General features: G+C 38.4%; 1 protein-coding gene across 1 annotated transcript in view; it reads left to right on the top strand.

Annotated features, from left to right (window-relative positions):
• Positions 1-14,647, top strand: part of LOC121956082 — a 99,888-nt gene extending 85,241 nt beyond the window's left edge. The window contains exons 5-11 of the mRNA XM_042504171.1: positions 447-528; positions 3,237-3,374; positions 4,015-4,132; positions 4,885-4,980; positions 6,924-7,020; positions 7,721-7,772; positions 9,861-14,647. Of these exons, the coding sequence (XP_042360105.1) occupies positions 447-528; positions 3,237-3,374; positions 4,015-4,132; positions 4,885-4,980; positions 6,924-7,020; positions 7,721-7,772; positions 9,861-10,026 (749 nt within the window). The 3' untranslated portion in view covers positions 10,027-14,647. The remainder of the gene's footprint in view (positions 1-446; positions 529-3,236; positions 3,375-4,014; positions 4,133-4,884; positions 4,981-6,923; positions 7,021-7,720; positions 7,773-9,860) is intronic.
• The last annotated feature ends 9,040 nt before the right edge of the window (positions 14,648-23,687 follow it).

Raw genomic sequence — 23,687 nt, forward strand, 5'->3', positions numbered from 1 at the left:
GATTAGGTTCCAGATGTTTGCTCACATGCTTCCACTCTGATGTGATTCCTGAGTGCTTACTCAACAATGGAAATGGACTCAAATGATAGTCATTACTCTGCTGCTCAGCTTCCCTCAAACATCCGCACCTCGCCACACACGCGAGCGTTACACAGACTCAGTCCAGGTATCACTTTGATCTCATTATCACACCTTTGCTTTGCAGTGCTTACAAAGATTTACCATTCCCATAGTTAATCCTAACCCTTTCTTCCCCCAAACCTAGCCTAAAACTACTGCTCCTATGACATTCTTATAGCCATGACCTAACTTTAAAGAACAGTTCAGCCCCAAATAAATCAAAAAAACATATTTTTCCTCTTACCTGTTGTCCAGATTCCTGTTTAATGGCATAAATTGTAACGAATGCACGTGTAACCCCTCTCTCTCTTTCCCTCTCTGTGTAGTGATCGAGGAGAAGGGGGTGAAGATGAAGCTGACAGTGATCGACACTCCAGGATTTGGAGACCAGATCAACAACGAGAACTGGTGAGTAGTGAGAGGACGGAGACACAAGTGGACAGAAGGATGGAGGCAGAGAAGAAGATGATGCTTTTCTAAGAGGCTGTTTACACAGCAACAGTTCTTGCATGAAACATTAAACTTTTGTTGCAGTTTGGGGCTACACAGTGTAATATTTTGAAAACGCCTTCCCTTCTGTCGCTGTGTAAACAGGCAGTGTGTGGGTCCTGTGAGAATGGTGACGTCACAACCGCACTTTGTGCATCAGCGCGTTGTTCTTCTACGGTGTGTCAACTCAAAGTTACACCGCCAACTACTGGCCTGGCATGCATACTATAGTGTTTTTTTGGTTTTTTTGCGGATCCGTGTACACAAGGACCATTCTCACAATGTTCATATGAACACAGATTTTTCTTAAAACCCAAAGAAAAGACTTTTCCAAATTTAGCAGGGCTGCTCTTATCTAAATTTGGCCTAAATCTGGCTACCATAGCATTTAGTTTAGTAAAGTTGGTGTAATCCCAACCGGAAGGCAACAAAGTTTACGGGAAATTAAGTTTTTATTTGAAGACACCCAAACATTAGAGGAAGGACAGTGTTGTCAGTCACAAGTTATACAAGCCTTATAGTCTCAAGTCTTTGCATTCAAGTCCCAAGTCCTAAACTTTGAGTTTCGAGTTCTAAACAAGTCATAATGCGCTCTTTTCCAAATGCAATACCATTTTAGTGATAATATATTAAATTTAAAATCCTAATTTTAATTTATATATTTATTTGTTAAAAGAAGTCTGTAAAAAAATTACTAGGCTATTCCGCTAAAGTTAGCTTAGTGTTAGCTGGCTAACTGTTAATATTGGTGTTGACTTACTACTTTTTTGTTATTCCCTGTTAAGACTTTTTAGACAGTGTATTGAGAAAGAATTTGGAGTTTGGGACATGTGTCATCTTGTTGGCTGCTGAAACACCAACAAAGTCGTCATATATTGTATTTGGTGTCATATTCTCACCGAGTGTCTGAAATCTTGGACCCACTGCTTTTCTTTGAGAGGCTCTCTGCCTTCAGTCTGGTCTGCAGCAGTGGAGCACTCGGTCAGTTGAATTTAGGACTTGGCCACATGCATCTCTTTAGTTGTCTTGCCTGTTTGTTATGGATTATTGTCCTGCCCTGTCCTCAACAGAGTCTGATTCTTTTCACCTAATATGGTTGTAAATAGTGCGTCTCAAACAGCCTCAGAGCTGAGAGGAAGCACTAAAACCTCAGAGTCAGCCTTTCATTCTAAATCCACAGTGCTGGAGAATAAAAACTGAGCCACACTGTTGCACTAAAAAACCTGTTCCTTCATTACCATGAACACACACACTGTAGTTCATATTAAAGCCTCTGGGAACCCAAGTCACCCAAAAACTTTCCTAATATGTAATTTAGGGTCTGATATGCTTAAGAAAAAGCATAAAAATGATTAAAAAATTTGAAATATTGTCATTTTAGTTTTTTTTTTCATTTTTTTTTTTTTAGTTTCCTGAAGCTGGGTTGATTTGGGCGTGCTTATTCCAGATCGATATCACAAAATAGGGATAAAGACAATCATAAATTCAAAGTCAGACATCAGTTGATACAAATTTAACACGTCAAACTGAAATCTCTTTACGCTCATTTCAATAGGATGCGTTCAGAAACACTGACTCGTAAGTGCTGGAGTACTCTGACACAAACTGGAGTGTTGGTAAATTAGGAGCACTGTTGGAATGTACCATTCAGTTATCCAGAGCACGACACTTTGGGAGTGACAGACGATCTGGAGAAATGCTGTTATCCTCAAAATGAGCTGTTTTTAACTCGCTTTTCTAATAGTTTGGAACATTTATTTTCCCCTCAGATTGTTGTATATACTAGAACATGACACTCAGCTTTGGTATCATATGTGCATTCTCACTATTTCAAGCCACCAGAGGCTTTAACGTAATCCCACATACATTCTCCTGCTAACACTCACTAGGGAACCAATGTGTAATAATCCACTGCTGAAAATAGTTCCAGTTGTTTTAGTAAATGATTTGTTAAAATGGAAGTATATATATATATATATACATATTTGAGCCACATATAAACATGCATGCCTTCAATAGAAACTAATAGGCTTTAAACAACAGACTTAAGGGAATGGTTGACAAAAATTAAATAATAGAATAATGCTAACGTTATCCCTGCAGTTGGTTCAAAATGCTGCTGCATGACTTCTAACTGTTGCAAACAAGTGAGAGTACATTATGCCTGTACCAGCGTCTCTCCACAGGCTCCCAGTACACCTGAGAATACAGTATAAGCTCCTTCTGTTTGCTGATAAAGCTCTGAGCAGGCTGGCTCTCCTACATTTCTGACCTTTTACAGCCATGTATTCAGTCACGGTCACTGAGGGCTGCTGACAAATCATTCCTTGTCATCCCAAAAGCAAGGTTGAAACGTAGGGGAGACAAAGCCTTTGCTGTCATGGCATCCTAGACTCTGGAACAAGGTGCCCCCTTTTTTAGACCATTTTTTGTCTTATTTATTTATATATGACGATATTTATGCAATTTTTTATTGATAATATTTTTAAGCTATTTATTGATGTACAGCACTTTGGTCAACTCTGTTGTTTTTTAATGTGCTTTATGAATACATTTTGGAAAGAATTGGATTAAAAGAAATGTTCAGAATACTGCTGACTGACTCATCTCCGCTGCTCCTCTTTCAGTTGGGAGCCCATCGTGAAGCACGTCAATGAGCAGTATGAGAAATACCTGAGAGAGGAGCTGCACATCAACCGCAAGAGGAGAATACCAGACAGCAGAGTCCACTGCTGCATCTACTTCCTCCCTGCCACCGGACACAGGTCAGTGCTCTCTCTGTCTCTGCTGGGTTCAGCATCACACCTCTGCACTGACACCATACTCACTGGTTTAATTTGGTCTCTAGTGTTAGAGACCAATGGTAGTTAATGAGACCAATAACCGATATTTGGAGCTGATATGCATTTACAATAAAAATGAAAATCTTTCTGTCCGTATTTATAATTTAGAATATAACAAATTCCAACATAAAACTAGCAAGTTCTTTGCATTGATTTTTTTGTAAGTAAGTAAAACATTTAATAAAAGTTCTCCCTAAGTTTTACAAAGTCATAGTGTCTACTATGCTGACACTTGCTTTGCACTTTATGAAGAATTAATTTTATCAGTGATTATTAAAAAAAACGCCGTTACAGGTAATCGGCCAAATGCCAAATACTGGCCCCAATAATCAGCCAGGCTGATAATTTATCTAATGTTAGATTTTATAGTCACATATTTTACTCACAAACCAGGTTGAATTTAAATTAGATTGCAGCAGGTAACACATATCACAGTCTGACAGACTTGCCATCAATAGACTGATGACACCAGCAATTTGTTTGTTAGAATATATTTTATTTTTTTTAACAATTTTAGGGCACTTTTGCCATAGACTGAGCAGAGTTCTGTGCTTGTCTACAGGTTACGCCCCATCGACATTGAGTTCATGAAGAGGTTGGGAAAGATAGTGAGTATCGTGCCAGTCATCGCCAAAGCTGACACACTCACCATCGAGGAAAGACAGGAGTTCAAAGAGAGGGTGAGGAAACATACACACACACACACACATATGCAAACACCACTAAAGCTTGTTTTCTTTAGATCCCTTTTGTGTCAAAAAACAAAATCTGGTTCCTTGCTTCAGGGTACACATGGATCCTTAAAGAGTCTTAAAAGGCATTGAATTAATTAATCATAAAATAAAGACTGAATTGGTATTAAATTGATTTAAATGAATCTTTCAAAAGTCTTAAGAACACTCGGACATGGGAAGCAGGATTTTATTAATCTTTTTTTTTCTGAAGTTGCATTGTAAAATCTTGAAAATAATTTTTTTTTTTTTAAATAATTTTATAAATTCTTTTTCTTAAAATGGTCATGATGGGAATCCAAGCAGTGGAATCTCACATGCAGACTGAAAAACACAAAAGCATCCAGAAAACTGGTCAGAGATGCCAGATATTTCCCACTTCTGTCGTAAGACTACGCTAAAGAGACAACATTTGACAAAGATAATCTTACCTTTTCAGAGACAAAAAAAGTCGCATTTATGTTACAATAAACATTTGGGCAGAATAAAATTGTCCATGTTCAGTTTTTAACATTAGAGAATTGGTCTTATATTAAAGTCCGAACAGCATTAAAAAAGTCATAAAAAGTCTTAAATCTAACTTGCCTTAAGCCGCAGGAACGCTAGTGCTTTTGTAAATGTTCACTTCACCACCTGTCATCATGCCTGTGCTCCAGTTAATATTTCCTCCCTGAACTTTTTGTGTTTTGACCTTTTGACAGATAAGGCAAGACTTAGCAGCCAATGGGATCCACGTTTACCCCCAGAGAGAGTACGATGAGGATCCAGAGGAACGCAGCATCAACGACAGGATCAGGGTAACATCTCCACTCCTGATTCGGTCTTCTGTTACTCTTCATTTTACTAGAACTTCATTTGGGAATGAAAATGAATATCAAATGACAGCTGACCCAGAGATCAATCACACACAGGCTGCCTTTTTTATCAGTATGAGCTTAAGCAGAAACATTTTTAATGTGTTATTGTATCCAGTTTGCACACTACAGTTCTCTTCTTTATTTTGTTGTCCTGTCTTGCACAGGGACTCTTCGCCAAAATAGAACTTTGAAACCTGATTTATTTTAGTTTATACTGACCTCAGTCTGAGTCTGCAAGGGCACCCCACTTGAAGGGAACTTGCAAGCAACAGGGTACATACACCAATCAGCCAAAACATTCAAATAAATGACAGACAGAGTGAATAATATTGGTTTTCTGCTGGGAAACCTTGGGTCCTGGCAATCATATGGATGCCGCTGGACACACTCCACCCACCGAAACACTAAAACAGACCAAGTGCCCACCTTAATGGGGGCAGCACTTCTCAATAGCAGTTGCCCACTCAACAGATCAATGCACCATGCCACACTGCAAAAACTGCATCGACCTGGCCTCTATATCCCCCAGATCCCAATCTGAATGAGTGTCTGTAGGACATGCTGATGCCCCACCACACAACCCATGGGACTCAAAGATTATGCCACCAATGCCCCGATGCCAGACACCACAGGACCCTCCAGAAATCCAGTGTCCATGCCTTGACATGACATAACGAAGTCCATGACGGCCCCACCGTTGATTGAGGGTAACTCTGGAGTACTAGCACATCACACAGATGCTCAACAGATTGGGACATGGGGAATTTGTAGGCCATGTTGACACCTTGAGCTCTCTGTCATGTCCCTCAGGCCATCCCTGAGCAGTTTTAATGATGGTGTGGCATGCTGCATTGTCCTGCTGGGTGGGGCCACTGCGATCAGGGAGCGCTGTTGCCAATGGGGGGGGGGATTACATGGTCTGTAATGGTGTTTGGGTGGATGGCGCCTGACAGACATCTACATGGATGCCAGGGTTTCCGAGCAAGGGAACACGATTAGTGTTATTCACGAATGTAACAGCCATGAGGAGCAATTAGGCTTGATTCTTGGGAACTGATTTTGTCAACGTGATCTCACAGAAACATGTGAAATGACCATGACCTCTTAAAACTGCATTAAGCTGAGGACACATTGTTTTGAAATAACATGGAGCCATTGTTGGGTTTAGGCACCAAAAATACTTGTTAAGTTTAGAAAAATGGCATGTTTTTGGTTAAAAAAATACTTTTCTTACATACGGGACTTAAGTAAGTTGTAAACTGATGTAATTATGTGTGATGTAGTAAGTAACATGAAGTAACTAGGATAAGGACGTAAGCGCATTAAGTTAAAAGAAGTCAGCATATTTTTTAGGACTGTACCCAGCTCAGAATTTTCAGTCAAATTGGATTTGACTTTTCAGTAAGAATATTGCACTATTTTTTCCTTTTCTCTCTACATACAATGTGAGAGTTTGAATGGGGTTTGCCATGACATTCAGATTGACAGTGACATTCACGCAATTTAGTAAAAATGCAAAGTTAGCTCACTCAGCTAATGCTTGCTGACTATGTCAACAACAGATCATAAATCAGAAATGATTGCCAACACCAGAGAATTATGAAATTATAATTATAAAATCAAGCGACTGTCTAAAATCACCCTAATGAGCTGAAATAAAGGAGTAAATACTATAAATGAACATCACAGTTAATGGTCAGAAAATAATACTGCATCGTAATGTTTAACTCTTTTATAAGATAATTGTTTTTACAGTGAAGGGACTAGTGTTTGTAGTCATTTATTCAGAGTGTGTTGAGCCTGCAGATCTTATGTGTCATACTGGCTGAATGAAGCATTCTGAAGCCTGAAAGGACTAAAACATGCTGACATTGTGTTTCTAGGCAAACATTCCCTTTGCTGTGGTGGGAACAGACAAGGAGCACCAGGTGAATGGAAACAAGGTGCTGGGACGCAAAACAAAGTGGGGAATCATTGAAGGTAAAGACTCAGTTTAACATCAGCATGACATCATTCACACCTGGCAATAACATTTACATCCTGCAGTTCCCGTGCACAGATTGTGATCTCATTTTGGCAAAGCACACGATTAGGTACAACAGAGCCCTCAACGACTGCAGCAGCTGCCTCTGACCACAACACAAACTTGTGACGGCAACATTTATACAACCCCTGGACACGTGTGTGCATGTTACAATGTCTACATTATCACATCTAAATTGTATAATGCTGTTTTTTGTGTGCAAACAGCTTGAGTCAACACAGTCTAGTCTTTCTAGGTGGTCTTATTACAGACAAAGTCTTAATTCACAAGTATTTAAACCTTTGAATCTTGAGCTACTTGGTTTGGTTTGAACGTGGAGAAAAAAGGGCATTAAGATACTTGGCAAGAAATGTCCTGCAAATTGCAAGAAATTAGTAGATTTATACTTTTTTTAAAGCAATGGAAAATTTTTAGAAAAGTATATTTACAATTATCAGTTTTATTTTTTTCAGTTATTTCTTTCTTGCAGGTTTTACTAATTTTTTGCAAATGTTTGGTAACTTCTTCTTCAGCTGCTCATTTCTAATGTAGGCTAATTATTATTACTGAATAGTCCAAAACACTCCTGTTACTCTTCTAATGAGCTCACTTCTATGTTAATGGTTTTGCTTTAGAAAGTTCTTTCTCTTTCCGCAGTTGAAAATGTGGCACACTGTGAGTTTGCCAACCTGAGAGATCTACTCATCAGGTGAGTTTGACTGAATATTTCTACACAGTTCATCACACAAGAGACATGATTTGAGTCGCTGTTACTGTTTATATATAACCATTCAGGTGGGACAAATAGAGAAGAAAAAAGAAAAATATGATTTTATGTCATATATTTAATGCATTTCTCCCATCTTTCTGTATTTGATTTGTTGTCTCATAGCTGTGTTCGCATTTCATATATTTTATTCACAAGATCTCTCCATTTATGATTATTTAAGTGGGCATTTTTAACCAATTTATTGTTATGTATTTGTTTATCAATACCCTCATTATTAGAACAAATAGGAGTCTGTCCTCTCAGTTTTTTCTGGTATTTTCCCTAGAAGTTAACATAGTGTGTTTTTGCTCATGAAGGTGCCAAAGATTTTAGTGATTTGTTTTACTGAACTCTCCCACAAACCACTTCTAACATTACATGACAAGAAAACACAAGTGTAACTGGCTTTCTGTTCACCATATTATCCCCAGAAATTAGAGTTTAATTTATCTTTATATTTACTGAAAAATCTCTATCTTTAGTCTTATGTTTAGATGTTGATGGATGATATGTCATATGAATTGTGTCATTTGAGTAGCATATTTATACTGTATATGGCCAACTTCTGTCTCTGTTGATGTGGTAAAAAATCTACAGTTCTCCATGTTATTGCCACATACAAAAGACATCCAGCTCTGATTGTCCTGAGATGTGTGAAAAGATCCGACGGTGTGTCCTCAAAGTTCATAAATTCATCCTTATAAGCCACAGCTTCTCCTGTATGCTAGAGCATGAAATGAATGTTAGTTACGATGTTTACAAAGATTACAATTAAAGAGAGTGATCCCTGATGAGCCATGTGATTATCAAAAGTACTGCAGACCGTCCTCTGAACCGCACAGCTCATCAAGGATTATCTCTTACATAACATCAAATCTATTATTCTCCACTAACTGCAGTGAGAGGGAGATAATCCACTGATACAAAACACCTTTTACGATTCAGCTCTCATCTTTTTTTACTGGTAAATGTAGATTACAGTCAAGCAGTTTGGTTTGCACTGTGATATCTATTCCCCTGGGATTGTCTTCAAAATTTCAAGGGCACCTTGAGAAGGCTTATGACCACGTTGGGAGTCTGCTTGGTTTGACTGGAGAAGTTTGTTCCATGTATAACCCAAGAGAAAGAAAGAGCTTTGTCAGCAATCTTAACAGGAAGTTAAAAGGATAGTTGGAATTTTTTGAAGTTGGGTTGTATAAGATACTTATTCATAGTCAATGTATCCTCCTTACAACAGTTCATAATATCCTGTGAATTAGCACCCCACAGTTGGCATGTCCTTAATAAAAGTCAGGTATTTAATGTGAAGTTACTGAGGTTACGTTTAGGCGAAAAAAGTTACTGGTTAGGTGGTTAGGTTAGGGACAAGAAACTTTGTGAGAATCTACATTAAAATGACTCTAATGATCATCAGGTCGGTTCAGTGCAGTTAGCGTTTATTTTGTGTTTCCATTGCAAAAAGTTGTGAAATTGTTCCTCACTGTTCTGCCCGGGGTACCTAGCACACTGATTGTACTAAAAGGTGGAGCTAGAGATGCTGCAGTCTGATTGGTCAGTAGAGAATCAGCACTTCATGCTCAGAGCTAAGCTGTGGCTGCTTTAACCTCTGTTACCATACCGTGACAAGTTTTTTATACATTATTAACTCATTATGGAATGAAAGGATGTTTTTTCAGACTGAGAAAAATGAAATCACTCAATCGCTCAAGCTCCTGTGTGTAGCGATGTAAAATTAATGTTTTAGTCAATGGAGTCTGGTGCCTTTGATGAGAGCATATGTGGTAGACTGATTGCACACTCTAAATAAAGTTGGGATCAGTTGATTCTTGCGATTCTTCGATCGATTCCTGGGGGATTGATATATTAGAAATTTCAAATGTATGACTCGCTACAAAAGGAGCCCCTAACAGCTTAGTCCATTGGGACTTCCATGAATTACATATGGGTCTGAATCAGATTAATCAGTCAGAGAATATCAAGTTGTTAATCTCTCTCAGATTGTTTTTTCTGTTTGTTTTTTCCACAAAGGTCTCACTTGCAGGACCTGAAAGATGTGACACACAACATCCACTATGAGACGTACCGCATACGACGGCTCAACGAGAGCAACGTGAACTTCAGTGAATTGGGACTGTCCCCCTGGCCGGTGGAGAACGGAACTGCTGACAAATGGGAGTCAGAGAGCCACCTCTGATCCCTGCATCAGCCTCCTTTCTTTGTGCACCTGCCCAAAGGAACGCTGATTCTCCTCAACCAATCAGAATGAGAGATGTGAAAAAGAAAGCTATTTTTATGTTTTTTTTCCCCCCAACATAAAAAATGAGATGGAGAATTTTTTAAAATCGTTTTTCCTTTTTTTTTTTTTCCTTCAGTATGGGACAAACTAGTGGATTGTTTTAAAATGAGAAATTCAGAGTTTTTACACAGACATAAGAAATGCATCAGATATGGATCTATGTGAAACAAATGTGAGCTCATGTATTTTCTGTGAGGATTCTGACATATACAGGGCAGGGGAGAGCAGGCAGCACAGTGAGAGGAAACACAAAAATAAGTCTCCCAGTGGTGTCTAAGACGCTCGGTATCTGCTATATAAATTGTACACAAATGGCCAAAAGTATGCAGACAGCCCAGGTCTTTTCAACCAAAATGGGAAAAAAACAGAAGAGTGGGAGCTGTTAGAGCAGCACATTACGTAATGCTGTCAGCATCACACGTTGGAACTACGGCATGTGGGTGGAATGTTCAGGTGTCCTCAGACTTTTCACAAATGAAAACTAGTCATTATGTCATTGCTTGAGTACATAATGCGCCGGTGGGAATATTTAGCTCACAGTGGTGCTCAGTACTCCACCCAGTGGAGACAATGATAGCGAGGGTTTATTTTGAGTCTTTAGTAACTCAAGTATGTGCACGATGTAAAATCTAAGTGTTGAAGGTATGACCATTAACTTTGCAAGATTATAATCAAGTGTGAGTTTCACATTTCATTGTTACATTAGGGTTAGGAGAGGATAGCTGATGTGTTTTTATAATTAGTGGTATTTTTAGTGAATTTTATCCTGTTACCTTGTCAGAACTGCAGCTGCGCAGGCCCATAGCCAGAGGGAACTCACTGGACGGGCATCTGACATCCCCTGACGTGCCTATTTTTTTTTTTTTTTTTTGCATTCATTACTCATTAAAAACAATGAGCTTTAACTGAAAAAAATTCAATATTTTCATTTGTTTCAAGAATATTGCCAGGAAGAATTCAGAGATAGAATGATCATTTTTTTGTTTTGAGTGGCTGCTGCACTTGTTGCATTATGACCCTCATACAAAATTCACTGTATTGCTTCAATGTGATTTTCTTATTAAACCAATTTATGCATGCAATAACCTTTTATAATCTAGCCACTAAAGCCCTTCATTATATTTCTGTGCAAAAAGTGTTCATGCTGCACTTCCAATGTAGTAAATCCCATCTTGACAGCGCCACATGGCAGTATGAAAAAACAGCATCATTCAGAAGAAATCAACATAACTACACTGTCAGCTCAGAGTTGTGGCTCATGTCCAATCCAGTTAGCAGAAGCACATGTTGGCATTGTACAGTTATGCAAACTGTATTGTATCAACGTTTCAAAGGTGACTCAGTATGTGAGCTGACTCTGAACAGGGAGTTCCCATTGCAGCTGACATGGGGAAGGGGGCAAGCACCATTCATCTACACACACACCCCCCACTCCATGGCAACACAGACCTGGTTAAAAATGGGAAAGTAATGTAATTTCACAAATGATAAAAATGTGCCATGACACCATCATCAGATGAGGTGTGTCAGTTGGATGGTGTGACTGTTTCAACAAAAAAAAAAAACGCAACTCCACTTTGTCTTAACAGGAAAAAGCTTATTTCTGTCTCATCAAACATATTGGGTGTTTCAGTGGAGCTGATCACACACAATCATACACTGTGTTTTGTCATTGATGTATCTCTCTGGGGAGGAATACCTGCTTCATCACCAACCACATCACAGCTGAGTCTGGCCAGACGTGGTACATTATACTTGTGACCACTTGTGTGAGAAAAATTGCACAATAAGGTGCTGTAGTGTACGGGGTGTGAACAGAGCACGCTGCAACTGCTAGATGGCAGCACAGGCAGGATTTTCAGCCTGGTTACACTCCTCTTTTCATAACAATGTCATAAATGGAGGAAAGACTGACATTTGTTTAAAAAAAAAGTGCATATTAAGGTTTATCCACATTAGTGCGAGCATGGCCTGTTACATCTTCATTGTCATTTCATGTTCAGTCAGCTCCAGTTTACTCTTTAACCGTTAAACTTGTGCTGTATTATATGTAATGGCCTCTTGTTTACTGCCGGCCATCATTAGTTTACACACAGTTAAGTATTAACTGATCATCTGTTGTGCTTAAGTGATAATTTACATGATATTAATCTACTTGAGTTTCAAAATACATTATACAGATTCTCCAAAAAGCATTTTTAACATTTTTTTCTTAATCCAAGGAAATCCGTTCATGCATGTTTTCTGTTTTACATTCTACATTTACAATGATTACCAGTAGTAGACTGGTGGCCACAGAGCAGCTGGAGATGGATTATATGTATAATTTGTCAAGTTTGACTATATGTGCCTTGGTTTTGTCATCATGCATTATGAAAATAACATTTTCCTCACCGGCTTTATCATAGACATTTTAGACGGGGAAGGATGTAGCTTAAAAACAGTGTTCAATGTTTACTCAGACAGTTCTAGACAAGTCCAGTTTAACCCGGTTATGAAAATTTCAAAACCCTGAATGGCTGCAGACCAGTACAGGACCGTGGAACATTTGCTTTCAAGCTGTAAGAAATCATCAGAATTTGACAAAATTATAGTTTTAATGTATAGGCTCTATACGTTGACGTGGTGCAATGATTGCATCTTTTCTCATCCCCATGTCATATGCAAGTAGAGTTGCAATGACCATTGGATGAAGCGAAAGCTAGGTAATCACACAAAACTATATGAAATGACCACAACCTCTTATCACAGTGTTACATGCTAGTTGCATATAATGTGTTAAATTACACGGTGGCGACATAGTAACTGTGTTTGTTATGTACGGGATGTAAGTACATTGTACAGTGACCTCAGTTAAAAGAAGTCATGGTGACTTTTTTTTCACACAAGACAAGAAAAGCAGTCTTCTGGGTAAAAGTCCTGTTTTTGTTTGACCCATCCATCACCCTGTCTTCTGCCCTATTCAGACTTTTTGGCTCTTTAATACAATACACTCAGCTACCATGTACTATTATGAGATGCCAAGAAGCCAGGGTCATTTTATGTATTTTTGTGAATCTTGGTTGAGCGAAAGTGTTTGTCAATGGATGGCATTAGCCTAGCAGGTAATAGATGAAATAAAGCAAATAAAGCTTTAGGTCAAAGGTGTTGTTTGGGTCTTAAATTGGCAGCACAGTCAGTTTAAGTCATGTTTGGCCTTACAAGTGCTGGTAATTAGTGTTTATTTTGATGCAGACCTCTGGTGGTGCGTTGCTATTGCTGTTGCAGCTACCTAACTATAAGGACTAAAGACAAAACCACTGAGAGAACTTCAGAGTTTCTTCAGGGGAGTAAAAGGCATGTGATAAAAGCATGTGTTCTATTGTGTTCTAATGAAGCCGAATGTCTTCTGCGGCTACAGTGAAGCCTCAAACCAACCTAACCAACCTTTAGCAACAATCTTGTCAATATTAAAATGACACAAATCAGTTATTTTGACTGAATGCAGATGTGAGAGTTGTTGAGATGCACAAGTGTTACCAATAACTGGAACATCCCAGTAAGCTACAAAGACAGCGTATTGAAGTCCCACCCCCCCACCCCCAAAGGGGAAAACAATCCATCACTCTTTATTGACTTTATATTGAGTGAAAATGTCTCCATACCGTTACCCTCTGTTAGCAAAAACAGAAAAAATACCTAAAAGCTGCTATGTGATTACATGCAATACTAACAGTGGAAAGAATCCAGAACTCAAAACTCCCAAAACTTTTTTATAAACTGAGCTTTAAGAGGACAAAAGTGAAAACAGAAGTGAGGGATCAGCAGAGATAGTGGAAAAAGGGGAAACTTTGGGATCCTGACACATAGTGTGGCATTTTCAGCATTTATTTTGCTATATGTGACCAGACACACTGTAGAGGTTGAAGTAAACTATTTTTTTAATGTTTTAAACAAGCTGCAGGCATTCTGTTAGCTTTACACCATTTCTTTGCATACTGTGGTGCCGAGAGAAATAAACTTTTAGAGAAGCTAATCAAACTTCTCACTATAACACAACCACACATAATATGTGCATATGCTAATATGTTAGCATACACAGAGTGCAGTAATAGTGGACACACTTGAGCATAATCAGGCTAAGTGTTGGTCTCACCTTATCCAGTTGCTGCATTTTTTCCACGCAACTAAAGAACAGAAGATAAATCCTCAAAACTATTCAACTGTCTGCTGACCAAAATGTCCGTCTGAAGCCACCCATGACACCAAACCGTCCACAGCCACAGTTCACTTTGATTCATACGGCCTGTCAGACATTCAGTGTTACTGTCCTCGTCCCTCGCAGCTCTGCTCTGTATCCTGAGCCTCTGTGTCAGCCTCCTGCCCGTGTATTTTATACTCAGCATGTACTAACAGTTCCTGTATGAAATTGATTTTTATAGTATTAATGTCAAACTTGTTAACACTGTTGATTTACAATTAAATACTTGTCACTTTCTCAGTTCAGTGTGGAGTCATTGTAATAAACCTACTGATTCACTCTGTTGCCTTTTGCACTTCATCACATCTAAGGCTGTAACTACAAATAGGGCAAATATTCCGGGGCCTCAACATGTCGAAGTATCTTTGGGCAAGATACTGAACCCCAAATTGCTTCTGATGCTGCGTCATCGGAGTGTGAGTGTGTGTGAATGATTACTGAGTAGCAGGTGGCACCTTGTACAGTAGCCTCAGCTACCAGTGTGTGAATGTGTGTGTGAATGGGTGAATGTGGCATGTAGTGTTAAAGCACTGTGAGTGGTCAATAAGACTAGAAAAGCGCTATACAAGTATAGTCCATTTACTATCAGGGGACTCAAAACAATCCTGGGTCACTGTGTGCCATCTAGATTTTCACAGTAAAGTTGCACTTGTTCCAGAGGATTTGGCAATTTGATGAATTGCAAGTTTGTAGGGATATTTTCAAAAATAAAATCAGCCATACTTCTAATACCCCTTTTCCACCAAGATGGAACCAGTTCTGTTCCAGTTCTTGCTCCTAATTTTGAAGCATTTGAGGCATTTAGACCAAAAATAAATTGGTTCAGAGCCTGAGAAGTTGGCTCTCAGCTCAGCTCTCAATCAAAACAATAGAGGGTTTTCTTTGATCTGAAGGGCGAACCATGATGACATCAGTGGGCGTGTCATATTTTAGGGGTTGAAAAGAGAGGATGGAGAAGTTAACTGGAAATTAACAGAAAACAGAGCATGCAGTGGTTTCATTAAGAGTTGGTCCAGGGTGCTGCCCTCTCCCCCTGCCTTTCCTTGTCTTCCCTATGTTCTCTCCACTTGTGTCCCTGTGTGGTACTTGTCAGTCTATTTCCTTGTTTGTCTGTGTCTGGGCTTGGCGTCCTACTTTTGGCTGATCACCTGCACAGCTGACTCCCATCCACTAATCACCAGCAGCAGTATATCTACCGGCTCTTCTTCACTCACTGCCAGATTGTCTGTTTCCCTGCTTGGTAACATAAGTCTCTTTAGAGAGAGTTCAGTCTATATTTTCTAGATTTACTCTAATGCTTGATCTGCCTCTGTTTAGGTTTATCTCCCTTTTTCACTCACCTGCCTCACTCAGCTCTCAGTCTGCTCCAGATCACATCCAGATTTCCTGCTCATTCCATGTGCCCACCACCAGCCTCCAACTCCATTCAAGTTTGGACCTTTCAATAAAGCTCTTTAAAACTGCTATCAAGTCTCTGCCCACTGTCCTACATGTTTGGGTCAATTTACTAACAGGGAACCAACTTTTTCAGGTTTTGAATCAGTTTAGTTTTGGGTTGAATGACTCTAAACAGTTCAAAATTAGGAGGGGTGACTGAAAACGGAACCAGTTCTATGTTAAAGGGAAAGGTGTTAGAGTAAGCTGATGTGGTTGAGACCTTGAGTTAGGAGTAATATGTCAAAAGATACATATTGTCTGTAGTTGCATAACTACTTGCAACATTTCACCTTGCTCATGAAAATACTGGCATACTGTAAAACTAAATTAATAGCCCCAGCTATTATTTGCTTAAAAACAAAACAAAACAAGAAAAAAACCCTGAAGTCAACAGGCTTATATTTTAGACAGATGTCTGTATAGGACACACTTTTATTTTCTTCATATGAAACTGTTACTCAGCAAAGATGGGAAATAAAATTGTTTCATTAAATCATTTTGTCTTTAGTCTCTTTTGTTTACCCTGCCAGTAATGCCGTCTTCTTTAAAATTGTGGAGAATCTTAACAAGCAAATCATGTGTGTAGCATGTCCATATTGACAAAAGTTTAAACATTTACATTTGCATGTGTGATCTAAGCAGCTAACTAAGGTTATCTCCAGCAGGTAGCCAACAACCAGGTTTTGTACAGCCAAAGAACTTGTGGAAAAATGAAGTGCATGGTAACTGGGCCTCTAATTGAGACAGGTCTTTATTGGTCAAAGTGTGGTGCCACATTTGCATGCTAGTGAAAGGGATTGGGGGTCTATTGGGAGTAGGCTTATATTTGAAGTTTTAGCATCAGTTAATTGTCCTTGTTGATAGATATCAAAACCACTTGTTACCTCAACACATCTGGCTCTGGCTCTTTTTTGTTCATATCCACATTTATTTGTATTTTGTTAGTACACATTGATTTCTGAGATTCTCTTAGGTAAGAGCAAATGTTCCAAGTAGTCTAGAGCACTCTTGCTAAGATATCTTGTTTTTACACCCCAAAAATTGTTGCCCAAAGTGAGGAAAATGTATGAATTTTTTTAAATGCATGAATTTTGTATCTATGATGAATGTTTGATTACAAATGCAAGCTAAAGAAATACTCACCTACTATATTTGGTCTGTGTCCTAAATGCAGTAAGTTCAGTTACTGTGTGTCACATTTACTTTAAGTTAACTGACCTATATACGTCAATTTCACACTAAAGTTCTTCCTATTACAGTCTCTTTTTCTTGGGTGGCACCTTTCCAATTTTTGGGCATGCGCCAGAATATTTGCACAAGCCACAAAACCTGTCCTTATATAATGTTACCTACAGTATGCCAGTAGGTGACTTATGATCAAGTGGGATTCATCATTCAGTATATCTGGAAAAGAACAAATTTGGATAGTTATAAACGTTTGGTGCATCTCAAGTTGTCTTGTCTTATTTTTTCTTAAAGAAAATTAAGAGGAAATACAAGAGAAATTGTTGCTGCATGAGGCCCAATATTTTTTTTTCTTTTAAAAGGGTCATGTGCTGGTACCAAAACACAAAAGCCACTGGCAATCAGTGCAAAGATCTTTAGTCAAAGTAAGATCCGCACAGGCACTTGGCCAGAAACACTCAGACTGAAAGAGCACACAAAATCTGCCAGTTTCAATATTATCAGTAAACTGTCAGTATTTATTTTACTGCTTACTTAAAGTTGTGCTGTACAAGGGTTGTAACAAAATGGTGACATATGTAGACCAAAGACTGTAGACAGTAAGAGAAGTAAACAGAATTATTTACCTTAGAAAATGTACCTTAGAAAGGTCTATTGTTAGTCGTCTGTAACTGAGAAATGCATGACTGTGTATGTCAGAGTTCATAATATGTAAACTAATATCAGAATCCTTTGGAAGCTCATTAGAATTAGTTTGTGCAGAACCTGTTTAAGGGACCAATTAGAGATCCATCAATTTATTACTGACAACTCCATATTACTGATTGATTTTTGCACATTAATAATTTTGCATGCTGTTCTGATGCTTCAAACTAAACAAAGTAAATGACTTTTAAGTTTGCTTGATGGAAACCATTTATTTCAGTTATTAAAAACAAAATTATAACTTTAAATATTGTCATTTTTCGTTATAACAAGGCCTTTTAGTCTTAAGCCCCCAAAAAACAAAACTTACATGACATTGTACCAGATGCAGCAAATTAATGATAATTGAGAGTTGGCCAAAGTACAAACAATGAGAGTCTTCTTTACAGGTTTGGTATAGTTACTGTGCAACTAGTCCCAGGGGGAACAGTAATAAGCTGAGTTTCCACCAGCAGGTCAGTTCAGTTCAGCTCAATATGCATTTTTTTAGCGTTTCCATTGTGAAAAGTTGTGAATGGTACTTTTGTTACCTTTGGAACCATCCCAGTTTTTCTTCTTGGGGTACCGAGCACACAGATTTGGTACTAACAGGTGGAGCTAGAAACACTGCACAAGTCGAGTTTTGACAAAAAATGGGGCCAGTTCCAAGGGCACTAGGTACAATCCACAAGTTTTTACAATGGAAATGCAAAACAGTGCGTACTGAACTGATTGGAACTGACATGCTGGCAGAAATGCAGTTGTAAACACTTGATGTTGCTCCATGTGAGGGCCTTCATTCTTGAGTAAGGTGTTTTCATTCACGAGGATCCACTTATGTGGATTTTTACAGTCATAACAAAGTCAGCACGCTTACCATCCTCAGGTTGTCTTGTATGTGTCATCCCATCATAAAGCGGTAAAAAAAAAGTAACTTTAGTGTTTTTCATCCTGGACCCTACTGTCCCATGTTTGTATGTCGAAGTGACTTATGGAGTAAAACAATTTTGAAAATAGTCCAGTTTTGAGTGAGACTGCGGTTGCTAACTGCCACAAAACAGGCTGTAACCACTTTTAGGGCATTTGTGAAGGTGCTGTCAATGTACTACCACGGAAAGTGTTTGTTTTTGCCATTAACAGGCTCAGATTGTTATTTTAAGACCCTGGCAACATTATGGAAAGGATCCCAGAGATAGACTTTTCCTGTTAAAGAGTAACATCCTTTTTACTTCAGTAGAAATGGTCTCAAAACTTCTATTGCCAAAGCCACCAGACTCTATTTAAAAAAAAACAGTAATTTTATCATTGTGAGACACACTTCATTCAGTCAACAGAAACAACATAAAACCTATAGAGATGATATTGATTTACCTTTTAACTGTTTCATCAGACCCTAATTTTGATTTAGTTAAAAAAAAAAAAAAATCCTCGTTAGTTGTGAAAATATGCTAGCTCTAAACAAGCTTGATCTGTTTGGAGATGGCAATTTCGGGTCTGATTCTAGTTAAACAAAACTAATTTTAGTCTTGGGCAAAAAGCTCTGTCTCTCCATAATGCTGTCAAACTTATAATAAACAGTGTAAAGTCAAGTCAAGTCAAGTCAATTTTATTTATATAGGCCATTATCACAAACCTACCTCAGAGGGCTTTACAGCATACAACATCCCTCTGCCCTTAGGCCCTCAAATTGCCTATGGAAAAACTCCAGAAAAAAAAACAACAACCCTGACACAGGGGAAAAAATGGAAGAAACCTCAGGATGAACCAAAATGGCTTTGTGAGTTTTATTTTATTTCCACTGACTTTGAATAAAGTGTGTTTTACGAGAATAAAATTATTTTATTTTATGGCGATTTCAGAGCTGTTTCTGGTGCTTTAAAAAAAATCACTTTTCAACAAAAAGATCGACCTCTGTAGGATCCTTTCCATAGTATTTGTCAGAAACTTAAAATAACAATCTGAGCCTGTCAGTGGCAAAAAAAAAAAAACACTTTTCGTGGGTGTAAATTGACAGTGCCAAATGCCCCTAGTGGTTACATTACAGCCTGTTTCTGCACTTTAAGTTGCAATGGTCTCCTTCAAAACAGGAACAATTTCCAAAACAGTTGTTCCAATGGATAACCTGGACACAAAAACATAGGAAAATAAAATCCAAAAAAAAAGCCCACTTAAGTTTCCCTTTATGCTCTAACAAACCACAGCTAATAAGCATAGAGCTAGTGCTAAAGTTAGCTTGCTGGGTCATGCTTAAAGCTTGTTTAACTTAGTGTTTCTTTCATTGTTCTTGTCAGAAATGAGCTTCCATAGAATCCTCATCTTCCGAGATCTTGCCCTTTGTCATGTTAGTAGACAGTGTAAACATTGCTTAGCAATGACAGAGGTCAATCTCAGACTTCAAATGCTTTTATGTATATCATACTCTGTATTTCCACATTCAGGACAATGACAGTAAATATAACTTATCACCACTGTTTGCCCCCTTATTCTTAATGATGGATCTGACAGCAATACAAAGTTGACACATACTTGCACAGAGGAAAATATACTCTTGCGCATTATGAAGATTTAAAAACTTTAAGTCAGTGTTAATGATGTTAATTGTCACTGGTGTCTAAAAGTGTGTTGTTAAATGTGTAATAAGTACATTATTTCACTGCAGGGTCTGAAATGTCAGAAAATCATAATTAAAAAAAAAAAAAACAACAATCAATGCATAAGCTAATTCAGGCCCAAATTTGAAGCAAGTTCCATAAAACAAAATCCTCAGAAGAATGTCTCTTCAATAAATAAATCACGTAAATAAGACACAAATTAATTTAAATAAATAGATAAATAAATAAATATACTTATGTACAATGAAGAGATTCGGAACAACCTCTGAAATGAGCCTTCTTGAGACACAACGCAGACCAACTAAAAACATGCATGGTCCGCCGTGCACGTACAGTACACGCTCAGTCCGTTTCAGTGTAGTCAGCGAGAGGCAACCAGCCACATTTTATGTGCTGCTGCGGATGCATTTGGCACAACCTAATACTGGCTGACACTGATCCAATCCCTTCAGTTGGCAGTCAGCACATCTGAGGACACACAAGAGGCAAAAAGCGGCACAGCGGCTAACTGTTGGGCTCATTCGTTTCCTTTTAATATCAGACGATCACGGGAAAGAAACACATCTACTCTAAAGTAGCTTTAAAGTTTTCCCTTAGTAGCATCGATAAATTATTTCCATTTTAAATAAATACTTTGATTTGTGGTAAATTTACTATTTTGCCTTGTTACCCAGAGTCAGACACACTTTCAGGATCAGTTTAGCAGTACAAAGGCAACAAAGCTTAGCCTAGCTTAGCTCAGTTTATGGATGTGGTATCTAAGATTTGAGAAAAAATATGATTTATTACAAATTAGATTTGGTTAATAAGTTTAGCTTTCACCTTCAACTTTTCTTCCAAATAAGTCTGGCTAACTTAATGGTTTGTTTACAACCTGTGTGATCATATGACTGCTAAAGTCTCTTCATATTTTGTTGTACCTTAGTTCTTAGGGTGTCATTATTAGTCATAAAACCAATGGTTGAAGTTGCATTTAAATAAATTGGAAATATGCTTTAAGACAATCAGTTGAACCTGTCAGGCATAATGTCCATCTTTGCCAGGTAGCCCTTAGTGGGTGTCCATGGCCACCCTGATACAATTGCCCAACCAGCCACAAGAAAATAATAGAAAATAATTTGAGGCTGATATTACTGTGTTTAAGGGACTGTGGCACACTTATTTGTTTAAGCTAGCAGAAGCAGAGGTATCTTTTGAGACTACAAAACATTTAAGGCATCCATTGATACCATGCCATGGAAAGGAACACCATTTCTGTTCATCATTGCTAGTAGCTCAACTCTGGATGGGCTTGTGTCCCCCCGACTTGCCCAACAGAAGGGGACTAAGAACACCTTAAAAGTAACAATGGCTGAGTTAAGCTTCATGAACTATTACCTTTACTTTCTTAGCCCACTAGATGGTACTCTTTGTTCAACAAAGGGTTGAAAGCACACTGAATTGCCATTCCTTGATCCCTTTTCTTTAAACCAGGAGTGCCATCAAGTGAGGTCAGCAAATACAACTAATGCTGTGGACATCACTACTTAGGCCTTTGCACATTTCTGTAAACTATAGAGAGAAAACGCATCATTCAACAAGACAGATGTTACATCAAACGATTGAAAAGCAACAAAAGCATACTCCTGAACAGTGACAGGTTGTTGTATAGCTTATTTTGTGATAGTGATTTTTGTCCACATTTCATTCAGTCCCAAAGGCTGGTCTGTCTTTAGAAGGCTATTTGTTGTTTTAAGTTTGATATGAACTCACTTCTCAGTTTGTAGTCAAACATTTAGTGTAGTTAGACCTGCTGACAATTGTGGGGCTATGGACTAAAAGTACTTCTTACTTGATCCCACTGACATCCATTAGTTGAGCTTAGCTAGGCTAGACTTCAAACATCAACACAAAAGGGCCACTATTAAGTATCTCCGACTCTGGGTTTGTAGGAAAATTTGTCAAATTCCCACAGAATTAATGATCCTTTAAAACCTGACACATTGCCCTTAGCTCCTGTTTATTTCTGATCCCGGTCTGTAGTGCTCTAATATTAAATACTGAATGAAATGCCTCCCTTTTTGAAGTAACCCCACCTTCGTCAAGGTGGTCACACAATGCATTAGCAGCTTTAGAACCACACAACTCAAACACTAAACATTATGTTTTTCTATCAGATTTTTAAAAAACGGAAAGAAGAACTCCAAAAACCAGATTTACCCCCAAATTTTGATTAAACAGAAAGCTTGCTTGCAAAACTTCCCCCTGCTAACTGAGTTATTTATTAGTTTGAGTCCAGAAATATGAAGTATTCACTGTCACTCTAAGCTCCACAGTCATCTTGTTTTCCCATTCATGATTATTTCCTAGTCATTATTTGAGAGAAAAAGCATTGTATCGTCAGCATAAACTCTCACACAATAAAGTCAGATGCTTTCTGCACACTCTGCTTTCCATTTGACTGACTGCTTGTTCATGTTGCGCTGCCTCAGCGACACATTTTCCCTTTAAAAACACAACATTCACAGTTTACGACAGCTTATCCTCCAGATCTGTAAATTAAATAATATGCGTACAAAAAAATGAGGGGAAAAAGTGAAATAATGAGCCAATCAACTCCAACACAAAAACAAAAAATGTAAACTGTTGTTTTTCAAATTTTCTCCTTTTTTTTGTATTTCTGATTAAGACACAGAAATGGAAAAAAGGTGGCGGTATCCCAAAAAGACGGGAACCTGTGAGTCCATGACACACACTTCACACGCAGAGGAAGAGAGAGAAAAAGAGAGAGAGAGAAGTTCCATCCCTGTCAACCACTTCCTGAACATCTTTAGTCCTCTCTGATTCCTGTGTCTCCAGCTGGCATTTGGTGTCTCTCTCTAAAAGAGGAAACTTAACCTTTTATACCTTCTAAGAAAAAAAATAAATAAATAACAGCAGTTATATTACAGAGAGTGATGGAAATAGAAACGCCAGTACTCATGGTCTTGTACATTTGTTTCACTTACCATATACAGTATGTGTATGAGTGTGTTTACAGTGTATGAGCGCATGTGTGAGTTCCACCGTATCAGCTCAAACACAAAAGTTCCCTTTTCCTAATTCCCCTGCGCCGCATCTGGATATGCGCTCCTTTCAGTATGCGTTCTGCTTTAAAAAAAAAAAAATCATCATAGTCTTTAGAGAAGCTCCCCTCGGTAAAAACCTTTTTCTTGATTCTGAAAAAGAAACTTGCTGTCAGACAAGACGTCACACCAAGCTCTTTGCTCCGGCATCTTCTTAAATGAAGCTCAAACGCCATCCCATCATCCTCTGGGTCTGGCATGTACCATCGTCTGCCTTCCTGCCTCTCTGTCCGCCTGTGGGTCAGTCTACTCAATGGGGTGTGGAGGAAGACGGGCGGGAGGGGTGGAAGGGGGGTG

Source organism: Plectropomus leopardus, chromosome 17 (genome assembly GCF_008729295.1).
Source record: "Plectropomus leopardus isolate mb chromosome 17, YSFRI_Pleo_2.0, whole genome shotgun sequence".
In the NCBI taxonomy this organism is placed as follows: domain Eukaryota; kingdom Metazoa; phylum Chordata; class Actinopteri; order Perciformes; family Serranidae; genus Plectropomus; species Plectropomus leopardus.